Source organism: Akebia trifoliata, chromosome 1 (assembly GCF_017979445.1).
Source record: "Akebia trifoliata isolate Shusen 1 chromosome 1, ASM1797944v1, whole genome shotgun sequence".
In the NCBI taxonomy this organism is placed as follows: domain Eukaryota; kingdom Viridiplantae; phylum Streptophyta; class Magnoliopsida; order Ranunculales; family Lardizabalaceae; genus Akebia; species Akebia trifoliata.
In genome coordinates, this window is record NC_141375.1 from 34,033,899 (window position 1) to 34,046,838 (window position 12,940).

General features: G+C 36.0%; 1 protein-coding gene across 3 annotated transcripts; it reads right to left on the reverse strand.

Moving 5' to 3' along the window:
• Positions 1-1,152: 1,152 nt before the first annotated feature.
• IGPD (imidazoleglycerol-phosphate dehydratase) lies at positions 1,153-9,803 on the reverse strand. Of its 3 annotated transcripts, none has more exons than XM_086454999.1 (9): positions 9,421-9,803; positions 9,183-9,304; positions 7,481-7,585; positions 7,283-7,375; positions 5,911-5,985; positions 3,744-3,806; positions 2,810-2,919; positions 1,639-1,710; positions 1,153-1,481 (listed from the first exon to the last, which is right to left on the reverse strand). In XM_086454999.1, exons 1-8 carry the CDS (start codon positions 9,623-9,625, stop codon positions 1,683-1,685), a joined length of 801 nt encoding a protein of 266 aa, XP_086311125.1. In that variant the 5' UTR covers positions 9,626-9,803; the 3' UTR covers positions 1,153-1,481; positions 1,639-1,682. The 3 variants fall into 3 exon arrangements, with proteins under 3 accessions (XP_086311125.1, XP_086311115.1, XP_086311132.1); XM_086454989.1 differs by having other exon boundaries at positions 9,183-9,307; XM_086455006.1 differs by lacking the exon at positions 3,744-3,806 and having other exon boundaries at positions 9,183-9,307.
• Between the last annotated feature and the right edge of the window lie 3,137 nt (positions 9,804-12,940).

Consider the following 12,940-nt stretch of genomic DNA (forward strand, 5'->3'; position numbering starts at 1 on the left):
TACCCATTTTTATTTTATTTTTATATTGTTTGGAATTTGGCCGGGATAACTTAAATTAATCCCACACATGGATAAGATAAGATGCAGCTTTCTCAACTAATTCATTTTTATAAGTTTTTTATTTTTGTTAATATTGTATTGGGTTGCTTTCTGAATCACACAGTTGACTCTGTCATGAGATGATGCTTCATAATAAATTGCAGTGAGTCTGCATTGCTAACTTAGAAGTGATTAGGAGTGTGAATAAGTATGTCATAGTCGGCGGAGCCAGGAGTTTTTTTTTTTGTAGTGAGGGCAAACTATAGGTAATGGTACACTTGAAGTGCTTAAAGATGAATAGTTTTGAGAAGAAATTCAGAGGGTTTTTTTTTTTTTTTTTTTGGAAATTGAAGAAAATGATATTTAAGACATTTCCAATTACATGTAAATAAGACATGTAATTAGTCGAAAATAAGGGGTATCTCAAAATTCAGAGCCTCCACTGCATCCTCACTAGCTCTACCCCTAGTCATAGTCATCTTATACAAACGCTCGATTACTACTCATTTCCTATCTGCCCATTGTTCATATTTTTCATCTTTTTCTTAAGTCGGGAGAATGAATGAGTTTGCTCAATGACTCATGGTCATCTACACAATAATTTCACTGCCCGGCTTAGGAAATGACAATTTTTTCGTTCCTGATTAAAATGTCCATAATAACACATTTTGAACAGTTTGAGAATCTTATCATATGATGGAGGGGCAGGAATTGAGAATTGGAGCTTAATGTCTACATAAGATCTTAGACGTTAACATTCCCCTTTATATATATATTTCATAACTTTTAATATGTATTTTTTTTTTCTCTTTTATTTTCATCATTTTTTTCTTATACTCTAAACTTCGTGACTATTCTACTTATCATCTTGAGAGTTTTTTTTTATTTTTTTCTTTAAATATTTGGACTTAGATTAAATTTAATAAAAATGAACATTTAATCAATCTCTTAAATCTCGTTAAACAATCATCATCCATTTAAATTTAGATTAAAGTACTTGTACAGTGCGCTACACACATGCTACTAAGGCTAAGGCAAAGACTCCTCAAAGTCATGCCCTTTTACACATTTTGTTATTTGTCAAGCAAATTATCAGCCATCCCAACAAATACATAAGCAATTCAAAACTTGGTATTATTCTTTAATAATGATTGATACTATCATACTTTTAATCCCATACTGAAAGTTATATTATAATTTATAAAGACAAGTCAATGTATAACTTGGTATTATTCTTTAATAATGATTGATACAACATTTGGAGTTAATTTAAAGAATTCAGTCTAAATATAAACCAAAAGTGTTCTTCGATGCCACTGTTTCTGTGAAGATGATGACCATTTCGATACTTTAGAATAGAAATTGGAAGGTCTACCGGATCCATTTGTAGACAATATGGCACGATCAGAGAAGATATTACCCCAAAAGCCCAGTAACAGTCTCTGCATTGAAAAAAGAAATCACAATAAACCAGTTTGTAACATATTTGATGAAACTGAATAATTTTCTGCTCGAAAGATTATAAGATGATAAAAGCAAATAGTAGGAACTAAGCCCTGTTCTTTTAACATGAAAGGAAAGGATAATAACAATTATTACCTCAAAGATCAAGTGATGGACATTTTAGGTCTTGGATCGCAATATTAGGAACGTGACAAAACCCCTTTAGAGCTGTGGACACCAGATGGAGAGAGAGACTCATGGTCAATATCAGCAAAAACTAATTAGTACAATTGTGGCTATATTTGTGCCATTGTTCATTCAGTAAAGTACCAAACAATAGAAATCAGACACTGGCCAACCCCCTCTCTATTCTTTATTTATTTTTATTAAAAGTTGAAGAGATATAGAAAAGGATTCCCTGTTTACGTCATATTGGAAATGAAAACTGACATGAAGTACTTATAAATAAAAAAAAAAAAATCTGATATAAGGTGACAAATGAACTTGAACGTGTTTTTTTTTTACCAGTATAAATATGTATTGATAAAGAAGGCAAGAGGAGGCCTCCAATAGAAGAAAACAAAAAACTAAAGAAAAGAAGAAAAAATAGACAACGGCCACAAACAACAACCGACCCCCCCCCCCCCCCCCCGCCGACTACAACTCGCATAAAGAGTCCCACCTGACCACAAAACCCTTAAAAAAGACTCCTTTAAAATCCTTACATAATTTGCCCCAGTAGAATAAAGATCCAAAATCTCTAAAATCAAATCTTGAGGAGAGTTTTCCTTTCCTTGAAACACCCTACTGTCCTACTCTTTCCAAAGTCCCCAACACACCTAAAAGATAATTTTGGCCTTCTAGCTGTTGGGAAGAAAAAAGAGGTTGACTTCTTTGACGCCCAAGATACATTCTGAGGTCGCCAATCAACAATCAGAAGCAAGAAGAATGTTTTTCTTAGGTTCTAATATTTTTTTATTTTTTTATGATGGGGAGTCCTAGACCGATAGGCCCGACTAGCAGGGGCGAGGCAACTGGCCTCTGAGAGCACCATATCTCGCCCAAATCCCCCGGGTACATGCAATACCCGACAAACCAGGCAAGCAGGGATAAATCCCTGTGGGTGGCCAGCGAGGGGGCTTGAACTCAAGAACTCAAGACCTCTCTCTTTTTTGGAGGGATGTCTAGGCCACTGCGCCCAACGCTTGTTGGTTAGGTTTTAATCATTTAATGAAGCACTGGAGTAATAATTTGTACATTGTAAACCTGTATTCTATTTTCTAATCCAATTTCGGAGACTTCAGCAAGTATTAAGGATTGTGCATACCTTGGCACTGTCCCTCTACGTCGTGGGTCATACTCGGTTGCTTGCCGTAGAGCTCTTGCAAAAGCCTTAAAGGTTGCCTCAATAATATGGTGAGAGTTTTTCCCAGCAAGCTGCATCATTCCACCCGCAAATTTTAAAGATTCTGTTAAATTTTGAGCGAAAAATTGGAAATGAAATACTTTTCAATTGTATATCAAGCTTCTACTTCTACAATTAATGAAACAGAGTAGTTCTCAAACACACAAAAAAATGCCTCCTAAAATGCTGAAATACAATATAGAATTCAATTAGGAACTTTTATGGAAAAAAAGAGGATTTCAATTGTCTTCCTAAAAGGTTCAAGCAGAAGCTTGATACAATTGAAAAGTATTTTACCAAACCCACAAAGATGCCTCCTAAAATGCTGAAATACAATATAGAATTTAAAAGCTTTTAGGAACTTTAATGGGAAAAAAAATAAAAAAGAGGATTTCAATAGTCTTCCTAAAAGGTTCAAGGAGCATGTATATTTATTGTTTAGAAGAGCTTCCAGTATTATACAAAACTAAAATGATATTTGGAAGATGACTTCGATCACATAAAAGGGTTAGAGTTTGCTCATGCCAGTCTTGGGGGTTAAGGAGGTAGAAGAGGAAGGCAATAAAATTGGAGGGGTATCATTGAAGAAGGGAGAGAAAGAGGAAAAGACAATAAAGTTGGAAAAAAGGGGAGAAGTGGAAAGACAAGAAGTTGAAGGAGTATTTTTGGAATGGGGGCAGAAGAGGAAAGTCAATAAAGTTGGAGGAGACAATAAAATTGAAAGTTATCCTTCAGATGCATGTGAGAATGAATCTGAATCCCCCCCCCCCCCTTTTTTTTTTCTTTTGGTGGGGGGAAGGGAATTTGGGAAGACAACCACCGTCGTACGAAAAATTTGAGAATTCAGAGTGTTTACCTGCCGTACATGAAGCGTCATTCCAGATGTATTCACCAAAGACTGAAAGAAGTGCTCCACCAGCTAAGGAAATAACGGTTAGAAAATCAAGAAATAAGGTCTTTCATTAAACAGGTCCATAACAAAGGAATCAAAGAAAGAATTCAATGCCATAGAATTTCAGGTGTAATGGCTTGGTTTGATAACTGAAGAACCAATTCAATACTCAGCCACCAGAAAAATGTACTAGGGGCTTCAGAAAAAGTGCTCCACCAGCTAAGGGAATAACAGTTAGAAAATCATGAAATCAGCTACTTAGTTAAACAGGTCCATAAAAAGGTATCAAAGAAAGAATTGCCGTAGAATCTCAGGTGACATGGCTTGGTTTGATTACTTAAGAGCCAATTTAATATTCAGCCACCAGCAAAAAACATACAAGGGGCTTTGGGTGCTCTTAAAAGCATAGTCACCAAGTTGGGATTCAGGAATAAGTCAGCAAGGGAAAAATCAGTAAGAAATTGGCCTAGGCTTAAGTCTGTGTAATTGTTCATACAAGGTGGTGTTCTTATATTATATCACCAAATATCAAATTAAACCCCAATAATAAATCACCAAACCTCCATATAGATATCATCCTTGCATCTACAACAAGTAACCACAAGTCCACAACACATTCAAGGTTTATATTATTCAAAATATAAAAATATTCAATCTCATCCTCATTTGCATTCTTATTATCTAACGCTTCATAAATAAAATGGTCACCATTATCTTCATCTTCTCTTACTAATTCTACAATTTCATCTTTTCGTTGGATTTATTCGAGGCATTTACCCTTGAGTGATTTATATATGAATCATTAGTGGAGTTTCTCCATCATTCATATGGTTCCCTATTTTAGCTTTTTAATCGGATTTAATCGCAAAATTTGCAATTTAATCACAAAATTCATAAAAGTCGTGATTTATTGAAAAAGTGATGATTAAATCGGTGAAGGGAAAAATCATGATTAAATTGCTACTTTTCAATAAGTCGGAGAATTTGGTGATTATGCCAAGGACTATTTCAAAGTCAAGGATATGAAATAAAAGTACTCCTTTTTTAATAGGTAAAGGGTTAATAGTTAGCAAGGTGAAGTTGGGTTCAAGGGAGTTTGAACCAAACTAAGTTGGCACTTCAAGGACCCCTGTTTTTAAAGACAATTTTTTTTTGAGAAAAAAAGGGGTAGATTAATTCATTTACACAGGGATTGACCATTTACACCTTGTTTGGCTAATGTGTACAAAACATTGAAAGCTATAGGTAAATGCAGATGAACTAATGGTTTTGTAAAGTATATCTTTCGGCTTCATTCAGTAGGTCTACACAATTGTCTGGAGTCTCGACAACAGGCTTTTGAAGGTCGCTGTACCTTACATATTACATTAACATACATTCTAGTAGATATGAATCCATGAAGTCCCCAAAATCCTAAACCAAATTTCACATTATTCTGAATGCTTGAACAAAGGTGCTGTGCACATGTGGCCAATGCCAGTCCAAATGAGGCATATCAGATGGACGGTCAGATAAGTCACATCCGCTCATGAACAGCATAAGCTTCATAAGAAAGTTCGACTAATCTAGAGGACAGGACACAGGCCCACCCCACCTCTCTACACAAGTGAAATGATGGGTAACAACAATTCACATCCTTGAGCAAGGGTTTAGTGCAAAAAAGATTTTCTTCAAGTTAATTAGAGATTAATCCAACAACATTAGATAAGGTGCTTCATGTCATTTTTTTTTTCCTTTTGATTAAAAAAATATTTTAGCCATTCTAAATATCTGAAGATGCCATCGATATTGACTTCAAACATGAGATAAGGTTTGGATTTAGTTATTGTTTTCCAAGAGGCATTATGGCTCTATAAAATAACTTAAATACTATAAAAACAATTAGAGCTGAAACCTTTGATGCTAAGGCACCCAAAATCATAGCAACAAATAGCTCATTAATTGAAACCAACACTGCAAAGGGAGGACAAACACCCAAGTAGACTCTATAAAAACACGGAAATCCATGAAATTCTGTCACCATGAGCACATCAAAACAATATTGAATGTTTTGTATGTGAAATTTGGAATCAAAAGGAAAGATGGGAACCAAAAAATGTGTATGGATGGCGATAGATAGAGAAGAAACTACCTGGGTGTCATATGTTCCAACTCTTTCAGTGGGGATGTGTAGATCATAACTCAAATGAGGTCGTCCAGACAAATCCTGATCCAAAATGTTCACAAAGCGCAAAATTCAACGTGGTAGAAAAAATATATATAGGCAGCTGTAATAATAATCAAATAAGTACCCAGTTATAAAGATTACAGTCCTGCGTCTAAAAAGTGAAAATGCGCGGTTTTAGGAGTGATTACAATAAGTATAAGACATGCAAGTTATTAGGATCCCAACAGTAATACATCCTGATCATTCAGCACCAATACTGCTATTGGATGCTTCAAGAACACTTATAAGAGATAGTTTAGTATTACTCTCGTACATTAGGTCTGTTACTTTCTGAAATTCAAGTGACGTATTGTTGGAATCTTATGGAGTAAATATCATCATCGTTGCCTTTACAAAATTACTTGGATGGGCAAATCCAATTTAAAGATTATAGACAAAAATATTTCATTGATTTAAATGTTTATCAAAAAATAGAACTTGATACTCATAAGTTTAATAAAAAAACTAAAATGGAAACAAAATGTTATATTTGTGCCTTGGATTCTCAGAAATGAAGGATCCTGGCCATATTCTGTTATGTATCTAATTTTTAGAGAACATCAAAAATAAGGGGAAAAAGAGAGATATTGATCTCATTCGAGGGAGATCGGATCTCCAACACCAATTCAAAATGGTTAGTCTCCAAAATCCAATGAGGACTCAATATTTGTAAGATAATTTTTATTAATGCTTAAGATAGATTTTTTTTTGATAACCATTAAATACATATACAAAGGAGAAAAATACCGTTAGCCCATTTTCCCCCTACAATATAGGAATTAGTTTCCTATTGGGTGAAATAACTAATCTTCTCTCACATATCCTACCCACGAAAGACTCCCTCTTCCCATGCTTTGAGTAACTACTCCTAGGTACGATCCCACACAACACATATCTACTTATTAACTACACCCCCCCCCCCCCCTACAAGTAATTATCCTACACATCCAATGCACCCACATTACACTATTCCCATCCCCAAACATTTAGGAACATCACACATCACACACACACACACACACACACACACACACACACGCATTTATATATATCTTATGTTTCCACTGAAATTAAATTCATTTCCAGGTGAATTCAATGACCTTATTGCTGAAATCACATGCAATGCGTCTAAAATATCCAGGGAAATAGTAGCTCCCTTTTATATAATTCTAAATTTAATTGATATCACATCCCCTTACATGACTTCCAACCAAACAGAAAGACAACATCACTCCAAGGATCTCATAGAATTTTGGCACAAACTTCTATAGAAGCACAATTTAAATTCATCTTATACCAGTGAAACATGCACAAGAGCTTCATCGAGGGGAGCTGTAAAGTCTCCAAACCGGTTAATCCCTTTTCTATCCCCCAGAGCTTGAAGCAGAGTCTGCAAGACCAAGTCAAGGAAATCTATCAGTCCAGAGAAACAGATACATGACAAGGAAAACTGATCAAACAAGAGTCTGGTAAGAAGTCTTTGGAGGATAATCACCGTGCCAATAGCAAGGGCAACATCTTCGTTAGTGTGATGGTCATCGATATGAATGTCACCAGAAGCCTTTACATGCACATTAAACAGCCCATGTGATGCAAGTTGCTGCAAACATTAACCTATAATGGTTATAATGATTATGCATTATTTTATGCCAAATATTTGGGTCCACAGCATGAATCCAATTTCCATTTAATTCTATCTAGACCTATATCTTCAGGTCTAACAAAAAAAAATTAATAAACAACATTTAAAATCTTGTGTCGAGACAATGTTTCAGTCAAGAGAAATATCAAAATTGTCTCAACCGAAACATTCCAAAACATTCAAAGTTTTGGGGTGAATGTTCCATTCAGGTTTTGGCCGAAACATTCCAAGATGGTATGAAACATTAAGCCATGCTCATAAGAACCTAACCATTACACCAAAAAGCATCTAGAGGACAATTGGTGCGGAAAGTAAAACCCTTATCCCTTGGGGTCATAACATACCACCACATTCCACAGTCAACATCCGCAGTGACCCACTCAATGGCAGCCTTCACTCTCATACCCTTTATTTTGGGGCCTCCAAGTAAAGCTTTTCCTAGGTCATCCCTTCTAGGATTTGAACCAAGATGGGGTTTTGGCTTTGATACCATCTGATAAGAACACAACTAATACACCAAAAGAATATAGGCGATAAATATGCAGAAAGTTAAGCCCTTATCTCTTGGGGCCACAACACACCACCACATTTCACAATCAACATCAGCATTGGCTCACTCTCTGGCAGATTCACTCTAGTACCCTCATCTTGGGCCCTCCAAGTAGCCTTTTCCCCAGGTCGTCCCTCTCACTCCACCTAAGCTGCACAGGAAAGTCCCAAAGCCAATCCCAGGGAAAAGTAAAGCTTCATATCCCAGGATGTGGTGTTAGTTGTCATACCATTTGGAATAACCTGACAAATACACCAAAAGCAACTTTGAGATAATGGTGTGGTAAGTTAAGCCCTTATCTATTGGGATCATAACATACCACCACAGCCAACATCCGCACAAGCCCACTCTATGGCAGCTTTCACTCTGATACCAACTAATAAGAACCCAAGATGTGGTTTTGGCTCTAATACCATCTGATAAGAACCAATAAACCAAAAGCATATAGAAAACAATGGTGCGGAAAGCTAAACCCTTATCTCTTAGGGTCATAACACACCACTACATTCCACAACCAACATCTGCGGTGGCACAAGCTATGGCAGCACATTCACTCTAGTACCCCCTTCATTTTGGGCCCTCTAAGCAGCCTTTTCCCTAGGTCATCCCTTCCAAGATTAAAACCTGACATGTGGTGTTGGCTCTCATACCTGTTGAGATAGCCTAACCAATACACCAAAAGAAACTAGGCGATAATGGTGCAATAAGTTAAGCCCTTATCTTTTGGGGTCGTAACACACCAACACATTCCACAACCGACATCTGCATGGGTACCCTTCATTTCTGGGGCTCCCAAATAGCCCTTCCCGGGCTTTGACCCAAAACGTGATTTTGGCTTTTGTACCATTTGATACGAACATAACCAATACACCAAAAGCAACTAAATGATAATGGCGCATAAAGTAAAACATTATCTACTGAGATCGTAACACAAACAATCGACCCAAAGAAAAATTGAAATTCACAGCAAGTTAAAATAAGTAGGAATTGTGAAAATGCACTCACATCGAGCATATGATCAAGAAACGGAATTCCAGTACTGCTGTCTGCAATTCCTGAACCATCCAAGTTTAGTTTCACTTGTACATTTGTTTCTTTTGTAACCCTTTTCACTTCTCCAATGCGACCTACTGAGATACACACATACACACAAAAAGTAGTAGTTGAGACTGATAAGAACCCTACAGAATTAAGATTGATCAGACAAACTAAGCAGAAACACTAAAAAAATAGAGACTTTTACCAGCAATAGAAGTTGTAATTGGGGATGAATTACTTCCAACTATTGAGGCACAAGAGATCGATCTCTGCGGTGATTTCATTTGACTGAGGTTCTGCTGATGCAAGGAGAACGATTGCAGGCGTGTCTGAGAAAAAACCCTAACCCTAGATTTTAGTGTGTCAGGCGATGGAGATGGTAGAAGACCAGAGCGAGCCAAAAGCACCATTAGTGAGACGTCTGAGTATGATCTAGGGTTTGAGGAGAAATCTAGGATTTGGTCAAGAAATTGGGGAGAAATAAGAGAGAGAAGTTAGGATTTGGGTAGAAATCAGAGAGAGAAAGAGCGCGCGGGGGCCGTACCTAGGGGGAGAGAGTGTTGAGCTGCTCATGGCTTCTTGACTTCTCTTCTGAACATGGTTTTTTTTAACTCGGTATTTCGTCTCGTCTCGTTCACCTCCGATAACGAGTTGACTCGGACGATACGTCTCGTCGAGTCATCTCGTTCAACATTGAAATAATGATTTTTAATCATTTAAAAAATCTGAAAATTTCAGAAAAAATTCAGAATGGATTCTTATTAAAAAATGAACCCCCAAAAAATATAAAATTAAAAAAAAAATTCATAAAATACCTATCAATCAAATTCAATGTAATTAAATAAGAGTCCCGTTCAATGGCTAACTTTTTGGCAAAACATTTTTCAAAACATGAGTTAGAAGATTTGGAATGGGCTGATTTTTGGTGAGGATGATCTCTACGGTGAGGAGATCATCATCACCAAAAACCAGCCCCTTCCAAAACTTCTAACCCCATAAAAAATAGTTTACAAAAAATGGACGGTCCACGATTTTTCAACTTGTAAACATGGGTTAGAAGTTTTGGAATGGGCTGATTTTTTGTGAGGATGATCTCCTCACCGTAGAGATCATCCTCACCAAAAAATCAGCCCATTCTAAAACTTCTAACTCATGTTTTGCCAAAAAGTTAGCCATTGAATGCTATCCATTAAATAAAACACATGTTTCCTAAAGATTCGTATAAATTTCTAATGAAATTTTCATCAAAAAGCTTCTAAAAAAAAAATAAAACAAATTATCAAAAATACATTTAAGTATTTTTCACAAGAAAGTAATAATATCACTCAATAGCTATTGCTTGTAAACATAAAATAGAAATTTTCATTTGTAACTTTTTTTTCGCAAAACTCAGTTGTCTCGGTTAACTCGGACGAGATGTTGAAAATCTCGTCCGATACAACTCGTTTGTCTCGCGAGTTAATGTAAAATTTGTAATGTCTCGGATATCTCGTTCGTCTCGGACGAGTTTTGCCAAAATATCGTCCGAGACGACTCACATATCTCACGATACGCGGTTGTCTCATGACTCATTATGAGTTGGTATTGTTAGGCTATGATACCGAGTTAACTCGGACGATACGTCTCGGTCTCGGACGAGTTTAAAAACCATGCTTCTGAAGTGAACATTGTTTTAAAACTCGCTTTGACTTTTGAGGTCTCGTCTCGTCCGTGACCGATACCGAGTTGTTTCGAACGAGTCATCTCGTTCGATAGCGAGACATTGGATTTTTTCCATTTAAAAAATCTGAAAATTTCTATAAATATATCCATAAACTGAAAAAACCTTAAAAAATTCATCTAAGAGACTAAGAATCTAAAAATCTGCAAAATTTTGATTCAAACTGAGTTTATTTAGGTGAAAAATGTTCCATGAAAAAATCGATTAGCCGCCTCAATCCTACACTGAGTTCAACAGTTGAGGAACTGTTCTTTAAATCACTGGGTTACTGTTTTTTTTACATCAAATCTTTTTCAAATTCAGATATTATATAATTAAAAAAAAAAACAATTTATTTACTTTTAACATAAAGAGATGAGAAGGGGGTTGTATTAATAAAGAAAATCGGATCGGGTTTTTGGCGGATTGGATTGGACTTGATCATAGTCTAATCTGAAATTTTATTGGATTTGTATATTTTGATCCAAATCCAATCCAGACATCCAAATTCTTGATCCATATCTTATTTATTGGATCGTATAATATTTGATTCATTGCTCGCCCTAGTTTTATGCGAGTTACTCCCGTCAAACCTATGGGATGCATGGTTTTCAAACCAACTCAGTTTTTCGACTAGGCTTGGAACCAGACACTGAGTAGACTCGTAATACATAGTCCTTCTGAACTCATCAAAATCAGTTCACAGTTTTTTTTTTTTCTTGTGACGCTCCTTGTCCTGCCCTTCTAAAAGCGCATTCCACTTGGTATGGGTTAGTTCAAACCGAGAATGGAACCAAACTTTTGTCTTTGGACTGGTTTAGTTGAGTTTGAAATAAATTGCGATTTGATTTTGGGTTGAGATATGGAGAATTAATCAATTTGATTTGATTGTTGATTCGAGACTTTTATAGAATCGAACTTTTAGTAACTTAATACTTTTTAATGATTTAAGACATAGATTATGCTTTTTTTTTTTTTGGTTTAATGATTTATAAAATAAAATTTCATTTTTTTTTTTATTTTTTTCATTAAAATAGATTGCTTCTAAGTAGGTTTATAGGATATTGGCAACTCACAGAACTGAACAAAACCAAACCGACTATCTACAATTGGTTTGATTTGGTTCTTATTTAGTGGAACCGACCTATGTCGGTTGACTTTTGATTTGCCCACAAATCAGACCAAGTTGCACCCTACCATCCAAGGGTTTTTAAACTTGTCCAAGATGACTTGTTTGATTTGTCTCGGCATCGTCCATGGACGAGACGAATAGACACATCATCTCAGACTTGTAGTATCTCGTGAGAAAATCAAGACGACTCATATATGGTGTGCGAGAATCAAGAATTGGAGCTTGATGTTGCTCTTCCCATTTATCAATAGTCGAGAGGGGAAATCAAGGAGAATATATGAGTAGATTATATGCAAAATGCTCTTGACTGGCCTTGTCTGGTAAAAAGGTTTCGAGTCAAGAAAATTCTACCATTAGACAATTTCGGAGTTTAATGAATTGTGATAAGAGATTCTTCAAGCTCGACTAGTGGCAAGAAATGCAATTGGTCAGGTAAGGCATCTGTTTACGACATGGGTGTGATCAACACACATTTCAGGTTGGGGGTGGAGGGAGGAAGGATTCAATCAAGCTGAAGATTTCCCAACGGCTACCTTACCTCGTCGCAAGTGGACTACTATTGAAAATGGGCAGATCTGAAGTCTTTTAAAATCTCAATTTATGCTAGCAAATAGATCTACTAGACTATTTAATTAATCTTAATTTTTTTTTTTTTTCTGAAATATTCCTCAATTGTAAATAAGATGATAGCCTCAATATAATTAACTTCTCTATCAAGAAGTGAGAACCAAATCCAAAGTTAGGTCATCGAAGTTGTAGTATATAAATAACCACCATTCTTTTCAAAGTGTATTTGTTCATTTGGAACAAATTAATGTCTTTCCTAGGTTCATCATTTAGTAAGCATTCATGCTCTATTTCGGATTGGTCCCATATGACACAAATCCTACCCAT